General features: G+C 45.7%; 1 protein-coding gene across 7 annotated transcripts; it reads left to right on the top strand.

Moving 5' to 3' along the window:
• The first annotated feature begins 50 nt into the window (after positions 1-50).
• Positions 51-27886, top strand: LOC112853595 (zinc finger protein 24-like). 7 transcript variants are annotated; one of them, XM_086705741.1, is made up of 5 exons: positions 51-1117; positions 2106-2224; positions 15173-15627; positions 15756-15903; positions 24600-27886. In XM_086705741.1, the coding sequence occupies exons 3-5, from the start codon at positions 15229-15231 to the stop codon at positions 25538-25540; spliced, it is 1488 nt and encodes a 495-aa protein (XP_086561867.1). In that variant the 5' UTR covers positions 51-1117; positions 2106-2224; positions 15173-15228; the 3' UTR covers positions 25541-27886. The 7 variants fall into 7 exon arrangements, 4 of the variants coding, with proteins under 4 accessions (XP_086561867.1, XP_086561868.1, XP_086561870.1 ...); XM_086705742.1 differs by lacking the exon at positions 51-1117 and having other exon boundaries at positions 1746-2224; XM_086705744.1 differs by lacking the exons at positions 51-1117; positions 2106-2224 and adding an exon at positions 13443-13651.
• The last annotated feature ends 90 nt before the right edge of the window (positions 27887-27976 follow it).

Below are 27976 nucleotides of genomic sequence, written 5' to 3'. Positions count from 1 at the left end.
CTCCGGCCGCGCGAAGCCACCACCGAGAGGAGCGTCTCCCAGAGAGGCCGGAAGCCGGCGGCTTCCGCCCTCGGTGGCTACGCCGCTTCCGGCCGGATGGTGTGGTGGCGGTGAGGCCGGTGCGCTCCCCGAGGGCGGGCCCGGCGGCCCCGGCCGATGTCCGCAGCGCCCGGGTCTCACGTCTCTCCGGCTGCTGCCGAGGTTTAGGAACGGAGTTCCGAGATGAAGGCGGCGGCGCCGGGAAGACGCCGGTTTGGGAGCAGCAGGTGCGCCGCCCCGGCAGGCCCGGGAGGGAGCGAGGAGGCCCTCTGCCGGTGTCGCCTCCCCTCTGGCGCCGGCTGTGCGAGGCTGCGGCTCCCGGGGCGGCCCTGGAGCGTGTTCTCACGGGCACTCAGACCCGCGCTCGGTGTGGTCGTTTTCTGGTCGTGACCTGAAGTCTCACCCGCGCATTTGCTTGAACTGGAAGAGCCCAGCGTGCTCGGTTTGCTATTTTCATTTCAGTCCGTCTGTCGTCAAGCTTCACGTTCTCTCCGCATTACAGGTTTGACGTCAGAATTCACCGGCATCGCCCGTTTTCCATCGGACTTCGTATTTCCGTGCTTCACTCGGTGGGTTTCCAGATGATGGGTCAGCTTTAACCCCAGTAAAGCCTTCAGCAGCCTTTCGCATTTGTGTACGTTAATGACTCGTCTTGCCTCAGGAGTAGCCCGAAAAACACCCCCAAAGCCAGTCTCCCACATACTCCAGCCTGTGCCGTAATACGTGTTGACTCGGTGACAGCCCGTAGTGGCTGCAGCCGTGGCTCCCGACCCTGAAAGAGCAGGACCGCGCTTGGAGCCAAGAATGTGTGCTGTGCCGGAAGAACCCCCAACAACCAGGACGTAGCCACTGCTGCTCCTGACTTTGGGCGTTTCTGTTACCTGGGGACGCCTGCACCCTGGGAGGCCTCCGCCCCAACTCTAGGACCTCTGGCGGCAGTGGCGGATGTCCCACCGAGGAGCAGAGCCTGACCATCCTGCCCGCGGAGCTCCAGGCCCGGGTGTTAGAGCATCAGCCAGACAGCAGGGAGGAAGCGGCGATCCCGTGGGGGCTTTGCAGAGAGAGCTCCACGAAACAGGTCGGCAGGCGTGATTAAATAAATGAATAGCCAGCCAGGGAGACAAGCATCCGTACAGCCATGGGAGCAGGGTTGCGGAGCTTCAGGCCCCCTCGACCAGGCTACATGTACTGGTGCCTGCGTTACTTACCTTGATTCATTCTTTCATTCTTTCTTTCTTTCTTTCTTTCTTTCTTTCTTTCTTTCTTTCTTTCTTTCTTTCATGTACTGGTGCCTGCGTTACTTACCTTGATTCATTCTTTCATTCTTTCTTTCTTTCTTTCTTTCTCTCTCTCTCTCTCTCTCTCTCTCTCTCTCTTTCTTTCTTTCTTTCTTTCTTCTTTCTCTTCCTTTCTTCCTTTCTTCCTTTCTTCCTTTCTTCCTTTCTTCCTTTCTTCCTTCCTTCCTTCCTTTCTTCCTTCCTTCCTTCCTTTCTTCCTTCCTTCCTTCCTTTCTTCCTTTCTTTCTTTCCTTCTTTCCTTCTTTCCTTCCTTCTTTCCTTCCTTCTTTCTTTCTTTCTTTCTACTGGTGCCTGCGTTACTTACCTTGATTCTTTTCTTTCTTTCTTCCTTCCTCCCTTCCCTTCCCTTCCCTTCCCTTCCCTTCCCTTCCCTTCCCTTCCCTTCCCTTCCCTTCCCTTCCTTCCCTTCCTTCCTTCCTTTCTTTCTTTCAACGTTTATTCATTTTTTCGAGACAGCCCGAGTGGGTAGGGCGTGGGGACACAGAATCCGAAGCAGGCTCCAGGCTGGTCAGCACAGAGCTCCACAAGAGGACGCAAATGCACGAACCGGGGAGATCATGACCTGAGCCGAAGTTGGACTCTTAACCAACTGAGCCACCCAGGCCCCTGATCTTCTCTGGCTTCTTGAAGGTGGAACAGACTGTGTGTGCAATTTTCTCTATTCTGTGCCTAGAGAGTTGTTCCCTGAGGTGTCTTTATAATCAGGTATTAATTCTGGTTCACTCATTGAGTCTTTCACAAACCCAACCATATCTTAATTGTTTCCAGGTTGTAGCCAGGACAGGTGGACTAGGAGTGTGTTCAGAATTTCCTCACCAGGCAGCACAGAAGCCACCAGCTATTCTAGGCCAAGAAACATGTAGACTTCCAGGCCATTCATGAACAAGGTAAGCGTCAGGATCCATCTTGAGAGAGGGTGGCTGAAAACTGTGCCAGCTATCTAGGTTGAAAAGCAATTCGGAACACCTGAGACAGAAACACGGTGCTGAATCCAACTGAATATCTGTCCTCTCAAGTACAGCATTGCAGCTTGGGCAGCACTAGCAGAGGACGTGATACGGAATAACATAACGCTGTCGTCCCTATTATCTGACTCGTGAGGAAGCTGTACAGCATTCCTAACCTCATTGAACAACCTTTTCAGGCTGCTCTCATAAAGTTTATCTTTACTTAAAGCTATTTATGTTTTCATCATATGTAATCATAGCCTAACCTCTACTGTACATTTAGTACTTGCTCTGTAAAGCAGAACTCACTCTTTTGTATTAAAATGACCTTTTCTGAATTTCCCACATCCTTTGAAGCCATTTTGTACCTCTTTTCTGTTCCCTGTGATGGCAGCTACATCATCTGCCTCATCTTTCAGACTCATCAAACCCTGTTTGTTTGGTTTTTCCCTTGGTCCCTGCTGTCTTTAGTTAAAAAAGATTCTAAAATATCTTAGATTTCTCTTTTTAGTATTATCTCCTTATTGGCCCTGTTCCCTCTAGTACATTTGAATTTATCCTGACCATCAATTAAAAACAAATTTTTCAGGGCACCTAGGTGGCTCAGTTGGTAAAGTGTCCAAATTCGGCTCAGGTCATGATCTCACAGTTTGTGAGTTCAAGCCCTGCATTGGGCTCTGCACAGTCAGTGAGGGGATACTCTGTCACTTTCTCTCTGCCCCTCCGCTGCTTGTGTGCACCTGCTCCCCCCACCCTGCCAATAAGTAAATAAACTTTAAAGAAAAAAAGAAAACAAATTATTTTTCTTTGTCACTTTCAACTGCGATCCCCAAACTTACTGCTTATTTTCATCATCATCTACTTTTGACACCCATTGTTACTCTCATTATTCAATCCAACTCTCTTTGATTGTCGCTCTATTTGTCTCTTTCCTTGCCCACTTCGTCCCATAATTCTGTACCTACAGAATGGGAGAAAATATTAAAATGCAGATGGGGTGCCTGGCTGACTCAGTTGGTAGAGCATGTGACTGTTGATCTCAGGGTCTTAAGTTCAAGCCCCACATTGGGCACAGAGCCTACCTTAAAAAATAAAACACAGGCAGAGGAGGCAAACATACATTTTTCCAAAGAAGACATACAGATGACCAAGAGTTACAAGTTATCAGAGAATTGCAAGTCAAAACCACAATGGGATATTACCTCATGCCAGTGAGAATGACTGGTGTCAAAAGGACAAGAAAAAAAAAAAAAGACAAGAAATAATAAGTGTTGGTGAGGATGTGGAGAAAAGAGAATCCTCATGCACTGTTGGAGGGAATGTAAATTGGGGCAGTCACTCTGGAAAACAGTATGGAAGTTCCTCAAAAAATTAAAAATAGAACTACTCAGCAATTGCACTACTAGTTATTTATCTCCATACAAGGGTCTGACATTGGGAAAAATTGCCATGTCAAGAGGAAAAGACCTTGAAGCTTTTCTCATGCTTCTTTCCGTAGCGTCCTTTTCCAAACATATTATCTGTTGAAAGAGACCTGAATTCTTAATGAAATTGCCTGAATATATAGCCCATTATTAGAGCTTCTTATGCACAGGGGTAGTCTGAGACTTTACCAGAGCTGAACTCACCTGAAAAGCTTTCCCACATTTATTACATTCATAGGGTTTCTCTAATACTGAATAAGGCCAGCGCTTGCACTGGAAGCTTTCTCACATTCTTTACATTTCTTTTTAACATTATTATTATTATTATTTTTTTTTTTTTTTTTTTTGAGAGACAGAGCATGAGCGGGGGAGGGGCAGAGAGAGAGAAGGAGACACAGAATCTGAAGCAGACTCCAGGCTCTGAGCTGTCAGTACTGAGCCCAACGTGGGGCTCAAATTCATGAACTGTGAGATGATGACCTGAGCTGAAACCAACTGAACTACCCAGGCACCCGTCTTTACATTTCTTTTTAAGTTTATTTATTTTTGAGAGAGAGAGTGAACAGGGAGGGGCAAAGAGAGAGAAAGAGAGAGAGAATCCCAAGCAGGCTCCCCACTGTCAGCACAAAGCCCAACACAGGGCTCAAACTCACAAACCTTGAGATCATGACCTAAGCCAAAATCCAGAGTTGAATGCTGAACGGACTGAGCCACCCACATGCCCTACATTTTTTATGTTTATAGGGCTTCACTCCAGCATGGATTTTCAAGTGACCAGCAAGATGAAAGCATTGAATAAAGGTTTTCTCCCACTTACTGCAGTGATACAGTTTCTTCCCCAAGTGGGTTCTCTGATGTTCAGAAAGGGGGGAAAGCTGAATAAAGGCTTTCTCACACTCAGCAGAGTTACAAGGTTTTTGTCCTGTGTTCCAGGAGAAATTTCTCCTACATTTATCACCTGTATGTTGGAAGACTTCTTCACAACTGCCTTCCCTGTAAGTCTCCCCATGGAGTCTCCTAGATATGCAGTGCTTGCTTCAAAGGTGTGATACCTATGCAGTCACACAGGGCCCTAGCACTTAGAAGCGTCCTACTTCCGGAAAGTCCTTAGCTTGGTTTAATATGCTATGTTGTCACAGTCTTGAGATTCTAAATTTTATCTTTGAACTCATGTTCTATAAGTAAAGCAGAACAATAATGCATACACCTACGCAGAGCGTATGTCTTGCCTTCCCATTCAGGTGTAGCGTTTGTAATCCCCCAAGAACACAAAATTCCAGTGGACCCATGATTCATGGGAGTTAGTGAGATTCAAAGTAACTACGAAGTGGGGCAGAATAGGCTGCCCCAAAGTGCGCCACTTAGCATGTGGATTTTTTTGAGCCAAAGGCAATCAAGACCCAGAAGACCAGGAAAATCATTTACCTCTCCATTAACTACCTAAGATAATTTAGATAGGGGGCCTGTACCAGAAAAGGAGCTATTACCAGACATAACTTTTTCATCTGAAAGACTTAACTGCATGCCATGGCAAACGTCTGATTACCAACATCTGCTCTTAGTGCCCTGTGAATTACCCTCCTACCCTTTGAAGTCCCAGGTCCCTGGCCCATTCCTTGACTCGGGATGGCACATAAACCTCAATTGCCCAGGGGTCTCATCTTTGGGATTCCTACATGCACATAATTAAGTTTTTCTCCTGTTTGTCTATCTTATGTCAATTTAATTATTAGACTAGCCAAAGAACGTCTGTAGAAGGAGGGAAACTTTGCCCCTACATTTACAAAGTAAGCTGTTACATGTGCAGCTGAGTAGCTGGGGTGCTGACGGACAGGTGAGACCATACTTTCTTGCTGGAACCATAATTTGTTTATAATTCAGAATGCTGGCAAATGGCAGGGTCTAAGAAACAGGAACAAGAAACCCCACCGCGTTCTTATTTGTGTTATTTCCCTGGGCTAGGCAGCCGCTTACTAGAAATGATGGCAGGAAGCAAAAGGGAAGAGAGCAACCTGATGACCCTTTCTTTTTCTTCCTCCTTACTCATCAAAAGCTAAAGGTAGAGGGATCCCTGGGGGGCTCAGTCAGTTAAGCCTCCAACTTCAGCTCAGGTCATAATCTCAGGGTTTGTGACTTTGAGCCCCACACTGGGCTCTTTGCTGACAGCTCAGAGCCTGGAACCTGCTTCAGATTCTGTGCCTCCTCTCTCTGCCCCTCCCCCACTCACACTCTATGTCTCTCAAAAATAAACAAACAATGGGGCACCTGGGTGGCTCGGTTGGTTAAGCGTCTGACTTCGGCTCAGTTCATGATCTCGTGGTCCGTGAGTTCGAGCCCCGCGTCGGGCTCTGTGCTGACAGCTCAGAGCCTGGAGCCTGTTTCAGATTCTGTGTCTCTCTCTCTCTGACCCTCCCCCGTTCATGCCCTGTCACTCTGTGTCTCAGAAATAAATAAACGTTAAAAAAATTTTTAAAAATAAAATAAACAAACAAAGCTAAAGGTAGAGTTCTGGTAGAATGTGTGCCTGTAAGGAAGCGAGGAGTCACCTTTGTACGGTGTTACTACAGATCTGAAATACATATGCACATAGGAGCTACAAGATATTAATCGTGTGTGATTTGATAATTCCAGATGCTTTTATACTTGCATTTAAAACTGGCATTGTGGGGTGCCTGGGTGGCTCAGTCGGTTAAGCCTCCGACTTCAGCTCAGGTCACGATCTCACGGTCCGTGAGTTCGAGCCCCGCGTCGGGCTCTGGGCTGATGGCTCAGAGCCTGGAGCCTGTTTCCGATTCTGTGTCTCCCTCTCTCTCTGCCCCTTCCCTGTTCATGTTCTGTCTCTCTCTGTCCCAAAAATTAATAAACGTTAAAAAAATAAAATAAAATAAAAAATAAAACTGGCATTGTACTGGGGTGGGGGGTGGAGGGGCCTAGCTGGCTCTGTTGGTAGAGCACGGGACTTTTTTTTAAGTAATCTCTACCCCCAATGTGGGGCTCAAACCCACGACCCTGAGATCAAGAGTCACATGCTCTACTGACTGAACCAGCTAGGTGCCCCACATCTCTTAATCTTGGGGTCAGTGAATTTAAGCCCCATGTTGGCCATGGAGCCAAAATGAAATGAGATGAAATGAAATGAAAATTTAAAAAGTAAATAAAACTGACATTGTACAATATTAAGGTGAACAGCAAAACTCAAAATTTTAATTTTTGTTTACTTTAAATAACATTAAATTAAAAAAAACAACTGGTGAGTTATAAGACAGCAGATGGTAAAGACAAAAAGGTTTTATATTTAATATCTTTAACAATATGTTTTTCCTGCTTTTTGAACAAGGGGCCTCACATTTTCATTTTGCACTAGCCCTGCAGATTATTTAGCTGGTACTGCCTATGTGGATGTATTTCTCTAAATATTTGCTTCCTTAGAGCAAACTTCTTATTGGTACTATTTCTGTCACCTAAAGTAAAAAGATTGCACAGACAGAACTTATTATCTGAGACACCTAAGGGAAAGAGCAAAGGATGATTTAATCATGTCCCAGACTGGGTACCATGGGTTAACCTAAATCAAGCACAGGTAACCGGGTCAGTTTATGGGAGACAACACACAGCAGAGATCCAGGACACAGATGAGAACAACAGATTTTTGGCAGTAATGACAGTAAAATTATGAGAGCATTAAAGAGTTGTACCATATATAAAGCACTTTTGAAAGATATCTTCATTTCACCTCATAATTCATTCCTCTAAGGTAGATCTTATTTTCATCCCTCATTTAGAGGTGAAGAAACAGAAGTTCATAGAGGTTAAGAAACTCACCTGCAGTGATTTAGAATATAGCCACAAATTCTTTGGCACAACTCCATCTGAAAGATGGAGCCTAATTTCCCTCCCCTTGAGTCTTGACTGAATCTAGTGACATACGTCCAAAAAATCAGAATATGGTGGAAGTGGTGGTATGAAACTAGATCATAGGAGGCACTGCAGCCTCCTTGGTCTTTCTCTTAGATCACTCATTTTGGGAGAAACTAGCTGCCGTACTGTGAGGACACTCGGGCAACCCCATGGAGAGGTCCACATGTTAAAGAACTGAGACATCCTGCCAATAGTCATGTGAGGGAAGCAACTTGAAAGCAAATCCTTAGATTTCTTCAGATAACTGCAGCCCAGCCAACATCTTGACTGCTACCTCTTCTATTTTTTAATGTTTATTTATTTTTGAGAGAAAAGGTGAGTGGGTAAGAGAGAGGGAGACAGAGGATCCCAGGATCCAAAGCGGGCTCCATGCTGACAGCAGTGAGCCCCATGCAGGGCTCAGACTCACGAACAATGAGATCACGACCTAAGCCAAAGTCAGACGCTCAACCAACTGAGCCATCTAGGCACCTTTTGAGAATACCCTTTGAGAATCCTCACCTCTTGAGAATACCCTGAACCAGAACATTCTGCTAAGCCCCTTCAAATTCCTGACCCACAGAAATCAGGGGTTTGTGTTAAGATGGTACATTTTGGGGTAATTTGTTACATAGCAATAACCGTGGAGAAGAAATGACCACACTAGGAATCTTTACAGAAAGAATAAAGAGCATTGTCTGCTGGTGCATTGTCCCTAAAATATCTGCTAAGTCACAGACCCCAGTACCAGATATTCTGACCCCAAATCCTATTTCTTTACTAGATTATTCTACCCATTATACGGATGAGAAAAGAATGAGAAGAGAATCAAAGGAAAATGTGGAATTGGAAGTTGAATGAACACAAATAGGAGAGAATTAGCGAGAGCTATGAAGTGTTAGAGTAAATCCATCACCAAGAATCAGTGAAACATTATTAGAGGGACTGAGGAGGGAGAGACCATGAACTGGAAAAAGTGGGGACAACAGCCATTGATGATAACATGCTCCAATAGGGTCACCTAGGTGGCTCAGTTGGTTAAGCATCTGGCTCTTGGTTTCGGCTCAGGTCGTGATCTCAAGGTTCATGAGTTCAAGAGCCACATTGGGCTCCACACTGACAGTGTAGAGCCTGCTAGGGATTCTGTCTCCCTCTCTGTCCCTCCCTTACTCATGCTAGCGCACACATGCGTGCTCTCTCTCTCTCTCACTCTCTCTCTCTCAAAATAAATAAATAAACTTTAAAGAACTTACCAAACTCAACACCCAAAAAACCTAGTCCAGTGAGGAAATGGGCAGAAGACATGAATAGACAATTTCCCAAAGAAGACATCCAGATGGCCAACTGACACATGAAAAAATGCTCAACATCACCCATCATCAGGGAAATACAAATCAAAACCAAAATGAGATATCACCTCACACCCATCAGAATGGCTAAAATTAACAACTCAGGAAACAATAGGTGTTGGTGAGGATATGGAGAAAGGGGAACCCTTTTGCACTATTGGTGGGAATGCAAACTGGTGCAGCCACCCTGGAAAACAGAATGGAGGTTCCTCAAAAGATTAAAACTAGAACTACCCTACGACCCAGCAGTTGTACTATAGTTATTTATCCAAAGGATACAGGAGTGCTGGTTCAGAGGGAAACATGCACCCAATGTTTATAGCAGCATTATCAACAATAGCCAAATTATGGAAAGAGCCCAAATGCCCATCAACTGATGAATGGATAAAGAAGATGTGGTGTGTATATATATACACAATGGAATACTACCAGGCGATGAAAAAGAATGAAGTCTTGCATTTGCAACAACGTGGATGGAGCTAGAGGGTATTCTACGCGAAATAAGAGAAAGACAAATATGATTTCACTCGTGGAATCTGAGAAACACAACAGATGAACATAGGAGAAGGGAAGGAAAAATAAGATAAAAAAGGAGGCAAACCATAAGAGACTCTTAAATACAGAGAACAAACAGGATTGCTGGAGGAAGAGGGTTGGGGGATGGGTTAAATGGGTGATGGGCATTAAGGAGGGCATTTTTGGGGTGAGCATTGGGTGTCATATGTAAGAGATGAATCACTGACTTCTACTCCTGAAGGCAAGACTACACTGTATGTTAACTAACTTGAATTTAAATTTAAAAAAATCAATAAATAAATTTTTAAAATAATAATATGCTCCAATAGAAATCTGGGGGATAGAGCCAGATCTACAGTGATTTGGGAATGTACTAAATACAGGATATCCTCAACATTTCAAGTCAGCACAAGGGACTTCAAGCATCCATGTCTCCATTTCTCATTTAACAGAGTCACAAATACCTTAACACTAGAGTGTGAGAAGTTATTAAGCCAGTGAGAGAGTCCAGTTTCCACATTTCAATAAGCTATTACTATTCTCTGCTGATTCAATAAGTCTCATTAAGGCTGAGGAGTTTACTTAAGTGTTTCCGTTACATTTTAGTAAGTTTTATGGAGGACATACACAGATCACTCAATTTTCTAAGTTCTTGCTCCCTAGATGATTCTCCTTCCCTGTTCTAAGGCCCACCCACTGTCCATTTAACGTTCAATGACTCCCATGAAACCTTCACTGACCACCCCAGGCCAGAATAAAAGTATCCATTGTTTTACTTCCTGACTACACCTTAGACAAATAAAAAATGGGTGTCAGAAGTACTCTGGAGAGATGCTCTGGCCAAAGGTGAATTCTGCTCTTATCCCTTTCTGGTAGCACACTGAATCTCTGAGATTCGTGGCATAGTTGGCTTTCCATAAGCCAGAGTTGGAAACTCTAAGACTTGTGGTCCACTCTTCTCTTTAAAAGACATTTCCTTGGGGCGCCTGGGTGGCGCAGTCGGTTAAGCGTCCGACTTCAGCCAGGTCACGATCTCGCGGTCCGTGAGTTCGAGCCCCGCGTCAGGCTCTGGGCTGATGGCTCAGAGCCTGGAGCCTGTTTCCAATTCTGTGTCTCCCTCTCTCTCTGCCCCTCCCCCGTTCATGCTCTGTCTCTCTCTGTCCCAAAAATAAATAAACGTTGAAAAAAAAAATTAAAAAAAAAAAATAAAAGACATTTCCTGTCTAAGGCAATAAGGTAGGACCTGGAGAAAATTGGATCCAGTTGAGCTTGTGAGGGAACCCCACTGGGAATTGGAAATAGCACTTCAGAAAATACATCACAAGTAGTGTAACCAAGGGACACAGAACAGCAGACCCAGGAACCTGAAGCCCAAGTGCAGGAAAGCAGATGGCAAAGAGTAAGAGACAGACTTGGAGCCACAGAGGTTTTAGCTCAGTAACGATCTACTCATTCCAGTTTTGCACCCTTGTTCCCTCACCACCATCGTCAACTGTCCTACCCAGATTATAGCTCTTTTCTTATCCGGTGTCTAGAACGTCAAACTCCTTCCCTAAAACTTCCTAGTACACCCATTTCCTCCACACTGTGGATGCTTCTTGTGCACACAGGCTTGGAGCTCTTTGGACAGGATGGTCAAGAACTACTTAAGCAGCAGCACCTTTAGAATCTGCTCCTTAATGTGTATCTTGAACTACAGCCACTAACAGCAAAGTTCCTGGAGTTGACTCAGGGGCCCAGGCATTCATTTCCCACTAACATTACTACCTAGCGCACTGGCAAAAGTTCTGGTCAATAGACTTACTCCATTGTTGCCAGGATTCTTGCACCCTAGTCTGGCCCCCTTCTTTTATTAATAGGGGTTAGTTGGCTTTTGGAGACTGTATCTTAGGGGTCAAGGTTACTAACCCCTTTAACTCCTTAGCCATCATGATCTTGAATGGATCTGTGGTTCAGAAATATTCTTCTGAATCTTTTGGGAGAATTCCTAATGCAGAGAAGACTTAACATTTCCCAGATACAATTGTCACATACCCTAGTTTTGTATAAGACTTCATTACAACACCACAAAATAAAATCTTGTTCTCAGGCTTAGGTAATGCTTTTGTAAAGCTATACAGATAGCTTTTCCTACCTTTTCCCTCCACAATGTCCTCAAATTTTTCAGGCTTTAATATCAACCAACCAACTAAAAACCTATTTGTTAAGCATTTGCATACAAACTCAGCAGATAATAAAAAGGAAAGTTAAGATATATCCCTGTCATCTAGATGCTGATAATCTTCCAGAAATAATACTTCTGCCCCAGGAAGAGAAAGTCTTTGGTGAGGACAGACTGGGTACCAGATAAGAAAGAGAACAGAATTTAAAAGGAAGAAAGCAAAATCAAAGAAAAGCAATCAAACCCCAGCTAACAGTTCTCTGTCTTGCAGCAACTGGCTCAGGCACAGAGGATTTAGAATTGCTGAGAGAGAAAGCCAGAGGAGATGTGCTTTCCTTCTCTAACCTCTTTCCCCACCAGGGCAGGTGCTCATTCTCACACATCTCAAGCTCTGGAATACCCTCAACACCAGCCCCCCTGTTAATGCCATCAGTTTTCAGTTCAGTCATAACCATGTTTTCAATATATCTCAGTTCTTACAAGGGCGACTGCTTTGTCACAGATCATCTATGTTTGCCTGCTCAACACTGAAGTCCTATTCATTTGTTCCCTTTTAGGCAGGTTCTCTGCTAGTCCTTTAGCAAAAGCACCTAGGTGCTTCTCTGCCTCCCACTCCACCCACCAACTTAACCTCCAAAGTGGAAGCTTTTTGTATTAGCTGCAGCCCAACATCTGTTAAATTTTTCCAGCACCCTGTTTTCTGCCTGGGATTCCGATTTTCTTAACCCTTTTGTAGTGTCTGTGTCATTCATTCTCTGTACCAGTCACCCAGGGGTTAAAACCCCTGGAACAAATGAACTCCCCTTCTGCAGAAGCTCAGTAACACAAAAATGAGCATAGCCTCAAGGAGCTCACTGCCTAGAACAGGGCAGTAAGGATTCTTACCTAGAGGTAAGAAATTCAGTTCCTAAGCGATTTTTACTGCAGTCCGTATAAAAACGTCAAGTTACTAAGAGTTGTAATCGCAATGCGGTATGAAGTACTATCACCTCCAGTGTGTAGAGGCAGTGAGTTTAGTTTAACTAATAGTCGGAGAACTCGGGATTCCGACCCCCTACCAGAAGCTGTTGAGCACTGGGCCGACCAAGCTTAGGCCGAGAGCCCTCGTGTAACCCTGTCTTCCTGGCACATAACTGGTACTGAGCAGCTCGCAGCAACACTACACCGTCTGGGCATTCAGTTCTACCCAACACACTTCAAAGGGCCCTGTAGCGGTTTTATCTTGAAATGTCAGTACGTACTGTAAGTCCAGAAATCACGTCTCTTTAACGCGAGCACAGGGGTCTCCGGCTGTGCGGCACCGAGCGCGGCCACACGGTAGGGAACCCAGCGCGGAGCGGAGTCCCTCGCGTGCAGGCCACACCGGGCGGCTCGAGCAGGTCCCCACGCCGCGAGCAAGACGCACGACAGCGCTCCGCACGCTGAGGAAGCCCCTCAGCTTCCCCTCCGACGGCCGTCCTGCTGCTGAGCCAAGTGTCTGCCTGGGAGGTGTGTCAACGTTCACAGCACTCGGCTCGGAGAGCAGAGGACGCGGCCGGGGAGGCAGGCTCCCGGGAGGGCGAGGCGGCGGCGCTCGATCCCCTTAACACCGGGAGGGTCACGAAGCAAATTCCCACAGGCCCCAACCTCCCGGGCGGGCTGCCGGCTCCCCGCCCCTGCAAGTGCCAGAGGGCCGCGCCCTGCCTCCAGGATCCACTCCGTCACCTCCCGGCGCCCCGCCCCTTCATGCACCGGCACCTCACGTCCCGCCCCCTCGCGCCCCGACGCCCCGCCCCTCACGTCCCGGCGCCCCGCCCCCTCACGTTCCGGCCCCGCAACACCCCGGCTCTCCTGCTCCCCGCCTCAGCGTCGGGAGTGGTCGCCGCCGCCGCAGGCGTGCGCGGCCGGTCGGGGGCCGCCGGAAGCGACGCCGGCCGGGTGGGATTCGCGAGCGCACAGCTGCCGGCGGCACGGCCGCCTTCCCCCGGCCCGGTTAAGACTCGCGTCCGGAGAGCGCCGTACCGCGACCGGGGACTCCCAGGTCGGCAAGGGGGGGGTAGGGAAGATTCCCCCTGCCCGGCAGGGTCTGTGAGGACCACCCTGGCCTGAGGGGACCGCTGCGGTTGCTCGTGGACGCGGTGCCGGCGGGGCCGGGCGGCCGGGTGACGGGAAAAGTGTTTGCGGTCCGGCTGCTCAGCTCCCCGCGGGATCTTCCTCTTCGGAAGGTGTCAACTCCTAGAAGTCCCTGTGTCCTTTATTCTGAATGATCCCTACAACGGAGAACCCCCAAAATCCATCGTTAGGGCGGGGGAGGTGGGAAGGGTGTAAAGGATGCCCAGTGGGGCAGGTGTTCGGCAGGCGACAGAAGGCCTCCTTGTGGGCCTCAGCCCTGTGCCCAGAGAGCGGGGCGGGGCTGCGCGGGGCGGGGCTCCCGAGAGGACCCGCTCACCGCCCGGACTGTGGCTCTCACCGAGGACTCACCGGGGGCCAGGCTCCGAGTTGCTGCCGGCCGTACGCGCTCCAAACCACCCTACCCACGTTGTCCTGTTGTTACCGGGCCGTGGTTGTGTAAGATGTTAACTAGGGGAAGCTGGGTGAAGGTGCAGGGACTTTTCTGTTCCATTTTGGGAAATTTTCTTTAAAAGTATTCCAAAATAATACGTTAAAAAAAAGGTAAGATATGTTTACAGAGGGCGAAATACAGGTTTAGAGAGATTAAGCCATACGCATAAGAGAACACGACAGGATTCAAGCCCAGGTCCTTCACCACTGCCCACCGTGCCCGTGAATTAGTCCACGTTCGCTTAAACGCACAGGCCCTGCCACCACGTGGAAAACAAACCATCTGCACCCACACAGCCTACTGCCTGCGTTAAGGTGATTTTACTATTCATTTGTCTTCACTAGATGTGACACTTTCATTCTGTCTTTATCAACATGACATTACTATTCCAGGAAATTCTTGCCCTATAAGATAAAGTCGCAAATAATAGTATTTACTTCAAGAAATGACCCCTCAAAAAATCCACTTAAATGAGTATCAGACTCTCAGCTTTCAATGGAAAAGATCCAGACTTTTTGAAACCCTCAACTCAAAACTTTCACCTTGTTGTATCCACCTCTAAACTGTCGTGTCATGATCCTTGCCCAATCTTTATCCTGCCTCAGGAGATGTGCCTTACACTCCCGAAACCTCATAAAAATCCTGACTTTGCCTTCCTCCCTGGGAGATTTACTAAGACTCTGCCAAGGTAGTGCTAGCACTCATAGCAATAAATTCAGTTTGGTATTACCAATTATTTTGGCGTTATTTTTGGAAAGCAGAGATCCAACAATATTCTCAGTATTATCAAAAATGCTGTTTGACAAACATTCCTTATGTTTGGAAAAAGGTTTGAATTATTTTAAACATATTTTTTCAATTCTCTTTAATTTTGGGTGGAGCCTTCTTTCTCTTCTGAACAGAAACTTTAGACTTAGTGAGTCATGTATTTAATCAATGAGCGTGTGCGTGTGTGTGCATGTGTGTCTATCTTCTTAACAGTGGTTTTTGTAACCTCAGGAGTGTGTCCTGAAAGGTAACACACTTGTTGCCCGCCCCTGACCATCGGAGCTGGAATGGCTGGAGTACGCCTTCTACGGCCTCCTGAGGAGTCAGAGGGACTCTTCAGAGTAAACAACAAAAAATGGCCTGCCAAGGTTCAGGCGACTGGCCCACAGTGGAGCAGCCCAAACCACCAGGAGGTATTCCGCCAGCGCTTCCGACAGTTCTGCTACAAGGAGACCCCTGGGCCCCGTGAGGCCTTGAGCCAGCTCTGGGTGTTCTGCTGTGAGTGGTTAAGGCCTGAGATACGCACCAAGGAGCAGATGTTGGACTTGGTGGTGCTGGAGCAGTTCCTGACCATCCTGCCCGAGGAGCTCCAGGCCTGGGTGCGGGAGCATCACCCGGAGAGCGGGGAGCAGGCCGTGGCTGTGCTGGAGGATCTGGAGAAGGAACTGGATGAACCAGGCCAGCAGGTAGAAAAAGGGACTGTGCTCAGTGCGGGGATGGTTGGGTGCGGGCATCAGGCTGATCCTTTGTGGGCTCTTGGGATCATGTACACTGTGGGCCCTTCAGATGCCCAGACAAGCCTGCTTGTTCTCAGGTTTCAACCCAGACCTGTGCACAGGAAGTGCTTTCTGAGACATCGGTGCCCCTGGATCCAGCTAAGGAAGCAACGTATCTCCAGCCTCAACCCATGGAGATCCAGCTTAAGGGTGAATCTCAGGACCCTCAACACCAACAGGACTGTGGTTAGTGTTGACACTTGGGGCATATGGCTCCCCTGGAGACCTTAGAATCATTCATCATTCAATAAATACATGTCGAATACTTATTACGTGCTGGGCACCATGCAAGGCGGTAGGTATAGTGAACAAAGCAGACGTGATTCTGGCTTTCACGGATCTTACAATAGTTTGGTGACAGAGGCATTAAATAAACACACAAATGAATGTACCATAACAGACTGCATATGGGGGAAGAAGGTAGAGAAAGCCTTTTTGAGGAAGTAATATGGGAGCTAAATCCTAAAAGTAGAAACTAGCCATAGACGGAAAAGCAAGGCAGGCCTAACAGCATGTGCAAAACCAAGTGGGAAAGAAATGGGTTTGAAAGAAGGCCAGAGTGACTGGAACGTGAAGAGACAGAAGAGCAGAGAGAAGGCTGTCAGGGGCCAGAACACAGGGCTGTGTGGGACCAGGTAAGGAGTCCATACATCTTTAACTTTACTGTGTGTAAGACCCACCTCTGGGTCCTGCGAGAATCCCAGCCCTAGGCAATGCTCAGTAAAGGTGAGCGATGAAGTCCAAGCAGAGGGATAACACAGGATCAGAGATCCGCTCCTTGGCTGAGAGGAGCAGTGCCAACAAGGTGGTCAGAACAAAGTGAGAGCCTGAGAAATTGTGTATTCCTCGCCCGCTTGCTCTCTTTTTTGGTTTTTGATTAGGAACTAACTGGTGCTGCGTAAGCTGGACATTAGCCAGATTGGAGAAGGAGAAGAAAGACCACTTTGAAGACTTGCTGTAGCTTAAGTCAACATTGTGAGGGCCAAAAGTAGGACAGTTTTGAATGGTGATGGAAGGAAGGGAGGGATGAAGAGAGGTCACTTGTCCTAAAGCCCTGGGAGGTGCTGGAAAGACAATAGAGTTGCTCTCACTCCTCTCCTGGCTAGAACAAGGAATCCAGGGTTCAGAGTTGGAGCATTCGTACATCTGATGGGTGGAAGTGACGCCCGCTCTTCCCAAGGGAAAATGGAGTGTCATTGTTAGAAATAGTGTCTACACAACATGAGTTACGCTTTCTCTGTTGTTGTCTTCTTTGTTTTTTTTTGTTTGTTTGTTTGTTTTTTAAATTTTTTTTTCTTTTTCAACGTTTATTTATTTTTGGGACAGAGAGAGACAGAGCATGAACGGGGGAGGGGCAGAGAGAGAGGGAGACACAGAATCAGAAACAGGCTCCAGGCTCTGAGCCATCAGCCCAGAGCCCGACGCGGGGCTCGAACTCACGGACCGTGAGATCGTGACCTGGCTGAAGTCGGACACTTAACCGACTGCGCCACCCAGGCGCCCCTGTTGTCTTCTTTGTTATGCTGAGGGGAGACTTTTAAAGGATGCAGGGTACTTCTTACATATAGGTAGGAGTGTATGAAATTCATGTTTTCCAAATTAAGGTGTTTGGCATAGGATTTTCCTAAAGAACTGAAGCTTGCTGTGTGAAGGTCAAAACTATATTGTATTAGCCAATTAATGGGCATCTTACCCATATGTGTAACAAATTCTTGTAAACTGAACAGAGCCTGTCCTTTTCTTGAAGATATAAGCTGATCATTATGATTAATGATTCAGGCCTGCAGATCACTGCTGCTCTTGGAGACTTTTGGGTAGGAGGGGCCAGCAGCTTATATCCTAAAATGACACCAGACTATCATGCCAGTAAATGGCAGATATGTGATTTAAATATAGTCTGTCTCCAGGACCCGTGTTCTTAATTCCTGAGTACTGTTGGGGTATAAAAATGAGGAAGATGGAAAGTTATAGGAAATGAAACTGAAAAGGTAGGCAGAGACATTTTTAACCTTCACTGTGCATCTGGATGACTTTAAAAATATATAAGTGCCTGGGCCCCACCCTCAGAAATTGGCTTTCAGTTGGACTGCGGTGAGGCCCGAGCATGGACTTTTTTTTTTTTTTTCCAACCCTCCAGGTGATTTGCATGTGTAGCCAGCTAAAGTCAAGAACCCAGTGGATCACGAAGGGGCTGATACACTCAACAGATGAGTTTAGGTTTTATTCTGTGGGGAAGTTAAAGTTCGATATTCAGAAGTTTTAAGTCCTTGGGCAGTTTCAAAATTTGGTAATTTAAACTCTAAGTGTGGTACGTACAATCTACAAATGGCATGTGAAGTCAGAATAATTTTTTTTTTCAACGTTTATTTTTGGGACAGAGAGAGACAGAGCATGAGCGGGCGAGGGGCAGAGAGAGAGGGAGACACAGAATCGGAAACAGGCTCCAGGCTCTGAGCCATCAGCCCAGAGCCCCACACGGGGCTCGAACTCCCGGACCGCGAGATCGTGACCTGGCTGAAGTCGGACGCTTAACTGACTGCGCCACCCAGGCGCCCCAGAATAATTTTTAAAACAATACAAAACTGCACACTTCAGTACAGCCACTGTAGATGTTGGGATAGTGTGGGCCATCTGATCACACAGCTCCTGGAAAGTAAATGGCTGTAGTCACCTGAATTCTAAGTTCTGCTAAGGAGCACAGTTTCTTGAATAAACCATGTCTTTAAGTTTCTGTAAAGAAGTCTGATAGCAACAAAGTCAGTATCGGTGTACATCCCTTAGACCACTTTGGAAAACCTCCCATGGGATTAATTAAACATTGAGAGCACGTGACTTGTTTTTAGTGTTTGCTTATTGATTTTGAGAGAAAGAGAGAGCATGGGGGAGGGGCAGAGAGTGAGAGAATCTCCAGCAGGCTCCACACTGTCAGTGCCGACCCTGACATAGGGCTTGAACTCATGAACCGTGAGATCATGACCTGAGCCGAAATGAAGTCGGACATTTAACCGACTGAGCCACCCAGGCACCCCAAAACCAGTGTCGTTTTAAAATGTGAAATCAGGGGCACCTGGGTGGCTCAGTCGGTTAAACGGCCAAATCTTGATTTCGACTCGGGTCATCATCTCACTGTTGCTGAGTTCCAGCCCCACTTCAAGCCTGCTTGGGAATCTGCCTCCCTCTCTCTCTGCCCCTCCCGCCACTCACCCTCTATCTCCAAAATAAACAAAAGTCAACTTTAAAAATAAAATGCGAAATCAGTTTTTTTCATAGGAAGTTTATGAGATTTCCTGACATATCAGCTATCGAGGCAACATTCCCTCGTATACCTTTCCTGTGGGTTCGGTCTTCCTGAAGTTCGTTCTTTAATAACTACTTCAGGTGCTTTGTGTGTAGGCTTAGTCTTTGCTTATCTGAAAACACCCTAATTTGGCCCTCCCTTTCTAATCCCAGTTTAGCTAGAGTAAAATTCAGAATGACAGGTTTTTTCCTCAGGTTTTGAAGGTACTGCTGGTCCTGCCGCTTCTAGCAGCTACTCTTCTAACTGCTGTAATTTGCTAGTGAAAGGCTTCTGTCAGTCTGAATGCTTTTGTAACATTTTTAGGAATTCCATCTTTTCTTATTAGTAGTGTTTACATTTACTCTTAACCTGTATAAGATGAAGTGTCACTAAAAAGTGTGTCCTGTTAGGGTTTTATTTTTACTCATCTTCCTTTGCCCATAAATGCCCTGTTGCTCTAAGGACCCTTGTTTTTCTTCAGTTCTGGAAAATTCTCCGCTATCAGTTCTTTAAATAATGTGGGTTTTTGTTTTTGTTTTATTCCTTACGTATTTTCTTCTGGAACTCCCAGAACACACTGGTTAGGACCTATTTATCATCTGTTCATTTTGCTTAACTGCTGTTTCACATATATTATGTCTTTGTCTCTGTGGTACATCCCAGGGGAGTGCTGTTATGTTCCAGTTTATTCTCTCGGACTCTGGTTTATCCACTTTTAAAATCTCTATCCAGTTTTTATACTGTCTACTCTTGTTCCATTTTTGCTGATTTTATTTCCTAACTCTGTGTTTATGTGATGTGGATACTATGACATCAGTTATCTGTTTTAGGGATCTTTAATCTTTTCAGGATTTTTGATGAGAATAATTTCATCTGGGTTGAATTCATGTTCCAAGTGATGACTTTGTTAATCATCTTTCCTAGCATTGCATTCATGTTTTGAAATTTTCATGTCTGGGTCCATTTTGAGTTCCTTCCGATCTGCTTCACGCCCTCCCCTTCCTTAGCAATTCTCTCATTACCTGTGCCCCACTCCCACCCCAGAACCGGGGCTCCAGTGTCATGCGGGGAAACACAGACCATCAGTGTCATCACAGGTGTCCCCACAGGGTTGTTGGTCGCCGTGCTGTCCATGTGCTTGTGTGTGTGTCTGTGTCCCACCCAGACTCTGGCATGAGCTTTGAGCTAGAACCTGGCCCATGGCTTCAATTGTAGCTACCATTCTGTGGTTTTGTTCCCTTTCTGGTCCACAGAGATGTTTGTCTTGTCTTTTTAGCACAGACTTGTTTTAGAGTAATTTTCATTTTTATCACTCCATGTATGTGAAGCTGAAGTGTGAAGTCGCTGTGTTGTCCTGACTAAAAAGCACACCATTTTCCCCAACCTTTTTTAGTGGGTTAGAAATTATGTTTCTGTACTATGCTTTTTCTTTTCCTTCTTTATTTGTTTTGGCGTTTATTCTTTTTTGAGAGACAGAAAGAGAACGTAAGCAGGGGTGGGGCAGAGAGAGAGGAAGACACAGAATCCAAAGCAGGTTCCAGGCTCTGAGCTGTCAGCACAGAGCCCAATGCAGGACTCAAACTCATGAACTGTGAGATCATGACCTGAGCTGAAATTAGATGCTTAACCGACTGAGCCACTCAGGTGCCCCACCTATGCTATGCTTTTTAATAATAATCCGTAAGTTTTCTTCTCATGCTGATATGAATTTTAGTTCTATTATATGTGCAGTGATGTTTTAGATCTCATCTAGAGTACATTTTATATTTGCTTATGGCTTTAAAAGACCATGTTCTTGCATAAATGTGTACTTTGTGTAATTTTCCTTTGAATTCTGCACACAGATGTATCTAAGGTAGATGTAACATAAGGTTTTAAAGTGCCCCAAAACTTTACGATAACCACATATAACCAGTGACATGAGATTTTTGTTTTGTCACCCGTGTGGCAGGGTGGTCTGGTGAGTAATGATCGCAGGCCCTGGTCCTAAAAGGAGGCCCGGGAAAGGCTCCTATCACTCTGGGCAGCTTGCTTCTCTGCTCCACCTCATCTCTGGGTTTTTGCCCTTCATACGTGGATGCCCTGACCCCCATGACGGCTGTCACCCTCCTCAGCAGGGGGCCAGTGAGAGATCTCACATCTACTGTTAGACCTTGGCTCCTTCCCACCCTGCTCCCAGAGTCTCCTTAGCTGACCCATTTGGGCACATTTGGCCAGTGCCTCTGCCTAGGGTTAGGTCTGCCCTTCACTCTGGGTCCTAAAATGGGGTTACTTTCACAGAGAATCTGCCTTGAGTGGGACAGTCTCACTGTTTTCCAGAAACTGTCAACCACTGAGGAAGTGGCCACATCTCCCACCCTGGAGGAGTGTGGTCATTGGGATGCTGCTCGAGGCACGTCTGTAGGAGACACAGGCAGGGCAGTTATGGGAGCATGCCTTCCCTGGGTCAGGACGGTGGGAGAGTCTAGGTCTGTTAAAAGACCCTTCTCTGTGTTGGTGACTATTTACCTGGGGCATCTCAAATGACCCACAGAGCGGAGCTTCAGGTTTGACAGACTCCCAGGTTTTTGGGTTTTCTTTTTGTTTTGTTTTTTTTAATTTAACTTCATTTTTATTTTTTTAAAATTTACATCCAAATTAGTTAGTATATAGTGAAGCAATGATTTCAGTAGGTTCCTTAATGCCCCTTACCCATTTAGCCCATCCCCCCTCCCACAACCCCTCCAGCAACCCTCAGTTTGTTCTCCATATTTATGAGTCTCTTTTGTCCCCCTCCCTGTTTTTATATTATTTTTATTTCCCTTCCCTTATGTTCATCTGATTTGTCTCTTAAAGTCCTCATATGAGTGAAGTCATATGATTTTTGTCTTTCTCTGACTGACTAATTTCACTTAGCATAATACCCTCCAGTTCTATCCACGTAGTCGCAAATGGCAAGATTTCATTCTTTTTGATTGCCGAGTAATACTCCATTGTATATACATACCACATTTTCTTTATCCATTCATCCATCGAAGGACATTTGGGCTCTTTCCATACTTTGGCTATTGTTGATAGTGCTGCTCTAAACATTGGAATGTATGTGTCCCTTCGAAACAGCACACCTGTATCCCTTGGATAAATACCTGGTAGTGCAATTGCTGGGTCTTAGGGTAGTTCTATTTTAAATATTTTGAGTAACCTCTATACTGTTTTCCAGAGTGGCTGCACCAGTTTGCAATCCGATCAACGGTGCAAAAGATATTCTTTCTCCACATCCTCGCCAACATCTGTTGTTGCCTGAGTTGTTAATGTTAGCCGTTCTGACAGGTGTCAGGTGGTATCTCATTGTGGTTTTGATTTGTATTTCCCTGATGATGAGTGATGTTGAACATTTTTTCATGTGTTGGTTGGCCATCTGGATGTCTTCTTTGGAAAAGTGGCTATTCATGTCTTTTGCCCTTTTCTTCACTGGATTATTTGTTTTTTGGGTGCTCAGTTTGATAAATTCTTTGTAGATTTTGGATACTAACCCTTTAGCTGATATGCCTTTTGCAAATATCTTCTCCCATTCTGTCGGTGGCCTTTTAGTTTTGCTGATTGTTTCCTTCGCTGTGCAGAAGATTTTTATTTTGATGAGGTCCCAATAGTTCATTTTTGCTTTTGTTTCCCTTGCCTCTGGAGACATGTTGAGTAAGAATTTGCTGTGGGCAAGATCCAAGAGGTTTTTGCCTGCTTTCTCCTCGAGGATTTTGATGGCTTCCTGTCTTTCATTGAGGTCTTTCATCCACTTTGAGTTTATTTTTGTGTATGGTGTAAGAAAGTGGTCCAGGTTCATTCTTCTGCATGTCACTGTCCAGTTTTCCCAGCACCACTTGCTGAAGAGACTGTCTTTATTCCATTGGATAGTCTTTCCTGCTTTGTCAAAGATTAGTTGGCCATACGTTTGTGGGTCCATTTCTGTGTTCTCTATTCTATTCCACTGATCTGAGTGTCTGTTCTTGTGCCAGTACCATACTGTCTTGATGATTACAGCTTTGTAGTAGAGCTTGAAGTCTGGGATTATGATGCTTCCTGCTTTGGTTTTCTTTTTCAAGATCGCTTTGGCTATTCGGGGTCTTTTCTGGTTCCATACAAATTTTAGGATTATTTGTTCTAGCTCTGTGAAGAATGCTGGTGTTACTTTGATAGGGATCGCATTGAATATGTAGATTGCTTTGGGTAGTGTCGACATTTTAACAATATTTGTTCTTCCTATCCAGGAGCATGGAATCTTTTTCCATTTCCTTGTGTCTTCTTCAATTTCTTTCATCAGCTTTCTATAGTTTTCAGTGTATAGTTTTTTCACCTCTTTGGTTAGATTTATTCTTAGGTATTTTATGGTTTTTGGTGCAACTGTAAATGGGATCAATTCCTTGATTTCTCTTTCTGTCACTTCATTGTTGATGTATAGGAATGCAACCGATTTCTGTGCATTGATTTTATATTCTGCAACTTTGCTGAATTCATGAATCAGCTCTTGCAGTGTTTTGGTGGAATCTTTTGGGTTTTCCATATAGAGTATCATGTCATCTGCGAAGAGTGAAAGTTTGTCCTCCTCCTGGCCGATTTGGATGCGTTTTATTTCTTTGTGTTGTCTGATTGCAGAGGCGAAGACTCCCAATACTATGTTGAATAACAGTGGCAAGAGTGGACATCCCTGTCTTGTTCCTGACCTTAGGGGAGAGCTCTCAGTTTTTCCCATTTGGATGATATTAACGTTGGGTCCTTCATATATGGCTTTTATGATCTCGAGGTATGATCCTTCTATCCCTACTTTCTTGAGGGTTTTTATCCAGAAAGGATGCTGTATTTTGTCAAATGCTTTCTCTGCATGTATTGAGAGGATCATATGGTTCTTGTCATTTCTTTTATTGATGTGACGAGTCACGTTAATTGTTTTGAGGATATTGAACCAGCCCTGCATCCCAGGTATAAATCCCGCTTGGTCACGGTGAATACTTTTTTTAATGTATTGTTGGATCCGGTTGGCTAATATCTTTTGAGGATTTTTGCATCCATGTTCATCAGGGCAGACTCCCAGGTTTCTCTTTGCAAGAAGAGTAGTCATGTCTTTGGGGCCGCATCAGTTTCTGTCTGTCCCCACATGATAATATCCTATTGTGCCCCATATGTCCAGACATGCTTGTTCTGCGTATTTGGAAATAGGATACTTTTCTGTGCTCTGACCCCTCATTTTTCAGTACTCCAGGGGCCTTCAGGGCCCCCTGCATGGAGCTGCTTCTCAGCTCCACATCAGCACCGGCCCCCTGGCAGCTTCCCTCCTCTCACAGCCCTGTGCCTTCATCCATCTCAACCCCACTTTGGCCTTCCCTCGGAACCCCCTGTCCTCTCAGATCCTCTCCTGTTGTTGACTTACGCCCCACTGACCATCTCCGTCTGCACAAGCCATGCCTGGCCAGTGCAGCCACTGCTGGTCCCTCTTCCTTTGCCTTCCCCCACTGTCTTCCTCACATGGTGTGGAACAATTGTGTTGGTAGAATTAAGCTGTGTACTTGTAGTAGATGTGTTTAATTTTACTTCCTGTATGTTTCAGTGATGTTTGAAATCTCTCCTTTTGTTTCAGATGACGTAATCGGAATTGAGAAAGGAGAATCGATTCAAAAGCAGGAGGTTACCATAGATACAGAGTCTCCAAAAAAGTCACCTGGCCAAATCAACGGAAAAGTCCCTCATTGTGAAGAAACCCAAGAACATGAAGGACAGACAAAGAGATATCAGAGAAATTCTTCAACCGAGAGAAGATATAAGTGTGACGAGTGTGGGAGAAGATTCACTCAAAACTCAAGCCTCATTAGACATAAGAGAATCCACACTGGAGACAGACCCTATTCATGTAACGTGTGTGGCAAAACTTTCATCCAGAGTTCCCAACTTATTGACCATCAGAGAATACATAACCGATTAAAACCGTATCAGTGTGATGAGTGTGGAAAAGCCTTTTATTACAGTTCACACCTTGTTCAGCATCAAAGGACCCACACTGGAGAAAAACCTTTCCAATGCGGTGAGTGTGGGAAAGCCTTTCACTACAGCTCCGGCCTCGTTCGGCACCAGAGGACCCACACGGGAGAGAAGCCCTACCAGTGTCACGTCTGTGGAAAGGCTTTCTGTCTGAGCTCGCACTTGATTCAGCACCAGCGCGTGCACACTGGGGAGAAGCCGTACCAGTGCAGCGAGTGTGGGAAAAGCTTCAGCCAGAGCTCAGGCCTCTTCCATCACCACAGGATCCACAGTGGGGAGAAGCCGTATGAATGTGATGAGTGTGGAAAGGCCTTCAGTCACAGCTCAGCCCTGGTTGGGCACCAGCGAATCCACAGTGGAGAGAGGCCCTATGAGTGTGACGTGTGCGGAAAGGCGTTCAGTTATAGCTCCCATCTTCTGGGACATCGAAGGATCCACACTGGGGAGAAGCCCTATGAGTGTGACGTGTGCGGGAAAGCTTTCCGGCGGAGCTCGCACCTCCTGGTACATCAACGAATCCACATTGTAGAGAAGCCCTGGTGATGTCAGCAAAGGTGCAGAATTATCCATCCTCACTTTCCTGCAGAACGCCAGATAGGGACGTCTCCGTGATGGAGAAGTAGGGAATTCTGTGATCACCATTGCGGTTTCCGCTGTCATTTGAAAATACTTCTGGAGGCTGAAAGAGGCAATCACCTGACAGCTTGCCAAACAAGCATGTCGTCTGATGACCTGGGACCTTGGAGGGGCTCATTCCACATCCTCAGACTTTCCTCCTCGAAGCAGGGGCTCAGGAGATCTCTATAATCCGTTAGATATGTCCCCAGGGTGGTAGAGATGCTGCTATTCCCTCCCCTGCCTCCTTTCCTCCCTATTTTCTTTGGAGTTGGAGTGATGATCTTGTCTGAAGTGTGAGTTGAGAGTTACTTGATTTACATTTTTAAAAATCCTGAATTTTTGGTTAGCTTGATAAAAGACCTCAGCCTATCGGTTGTCTACACTAAAAACATAAATACAAAAACCACTTTGTAATTTGGGATAAACGTTTGGGTGGGTAGGAAGGTTCCATGGGATGGAGCAGGAGGGTTGATCACACACATCCGGTGACCTTTCATATCTTCCACCAGAGATGTCAAACAGGCCAGGGCGCTGTATTTGGCCTGCATGTGCGTTTTTCCCACATAGTATGTTTTGTGATAGCATGAAATTATTTCAACTTTTAAAAATCTGGAGATTTCACGTCGAATCTGACTTTCCAGATTCTCTTACAAAAACGCATGATGTGGCAATACTAGATGCCACCTTCCCACGAGCCAGGAGTTGACTGGAGCAGATTATCACCCACTGCAGATGGACACAGTCCACTACCACACAGCGACCTGTGCTCCCTGACCACCCCCTGCTCCCCCTACCTGTGTGAGCCCTGCCCTGCTCTCCGGGCTTCTCAGGACCACCTTGCCACCAAAACACTGCCCTTTAGCTTTAGGCGCTGGCCCCCAAGAAGATTTTCTCTGAAGAAAAGGCTTTCTGCTAACAAAAGCTTGAAGATTTACTATGAAAGATTTAAGGAGCACCTGGGTGGCTTAGTCAGTTAGACATCTGACTCCTGATCTCCACTCAGGTCTTGATCTCAGGGTAGGGAGTTCAAGCCCCTTCTTGGGCACTGCGCTGGGCATGAAGCTTACTTAAATAAATAAATTTAAAAATGTATACTTGAGCACCTGAAGGTAGAGGAAAGCCACGGTAAAATTTTCCTTAGACAGAATGTACAGGTACTTATTGAAAGTCAACTGTGATGGCTTCTAGCCAGACCTGTGGAGACTAGTTCTTCCTGTGAGATGAAAACAGCATGCTGATGGGAGTCAACACTAATGTTGGAGTGAACAGGCTCAGGGCCCAAAGCAGAGGTGCAGCTGAGGGAGAGAAGCTCAAGATCTGAAGCCACAGGGACGGCAAGGCCGTGGAATGAGGCCCAAATGGGAGAGTGGGGAGAGGATGAGGCCCAAATGGGAGAGTGGGAAGAAAAAGCTACGAATAAGGGAGGGTCAGGGATGAACAGGGAAAGAGAAAGGTCAGAGACACAAGAAAAACCAACCGCAAACAGGAAGTGGAAGCAAAGGCAGTGAAAACGTGGAAGACCTGGAGGCTGAAGCCCTCAGTATTAATCCACCCTTCATTTCTATGCCTTGGAGGTCAAATCCCTGATAATGAAAGACCCGTACCCAATCTCAGCTCACTGTGGTTTGTACCGCGACCCGGGCCCTATGTGGGCCTCTGGGTGATGGGACACAGGACACCTGTGTCCTATGGAAAAGCCATGTTCTACAGCTTCTTAGCAAAGCCAGCCAAGCAGAAGGACTCTCCCCAGGAGAAGGAAGACATTCTTGGCCTCTCTGGGAAGCGGGTGATTTGCCCATTCCTCCTAAAAAGGAAAAAGTGCGTTGTGAGATAGCAGTACCCATTTTATACTAAATAAATGATGTGGCAAAATGAAAAGTCCTTTGCAAACTGTGACAATCATGGCTGTTATTTGTTGGAACACCAGTTGTGTCCAGCATCTTGTATCTCATGTCAGCATCCCAACTCTTCTGTAAGGTACAATTTATTATCTTAAACAGTATGTAGATAGGATTTATTCTTACGAAGGGCTTATAATAAAATGAAAAGTTTTTATTATGTTTAAATGTTAAACAGCCTATACAAGTATTTTTAAAATATAATATGTAAAACAGTCTTAAAATATTAAAAATTGGAAATAACAAAATATCAACAGTGTATTTAGGTCATGAAAAGGGAGTGATTCTCACCTTTCTACTCTGTATATTCCAGATGAAAACATTAGAATTCATCATACACATGTGGTAAATACTTTTTAAAAATTAAAATATTACAGAATTGAGCCTTTCTGGAGATGATTCTTTGGTAGCTTTTTCAATTATTTCCTTTAGGATTGGTTTATTTAGGTTTTTCTACTTTTTT

This window comes from Puma concolor, chromosome B2 (genome assembly GCF_028749965.1).
Source record: "Puma concolor isolate L17-30 chromosome B2, mPumCon1.1.hap2, whole genome shotgun sequence".
Classification (NCBI taxonomy): Eukaryota; Metazoa; Chordata; class Mammalia; order Carnivora; family Felidae; genus Puma; species Puma concolor.
Note: the sequence above shows the minus strand (reverse complement) of the source record. Positions and strands in the feature narration are given on the sequence as shown.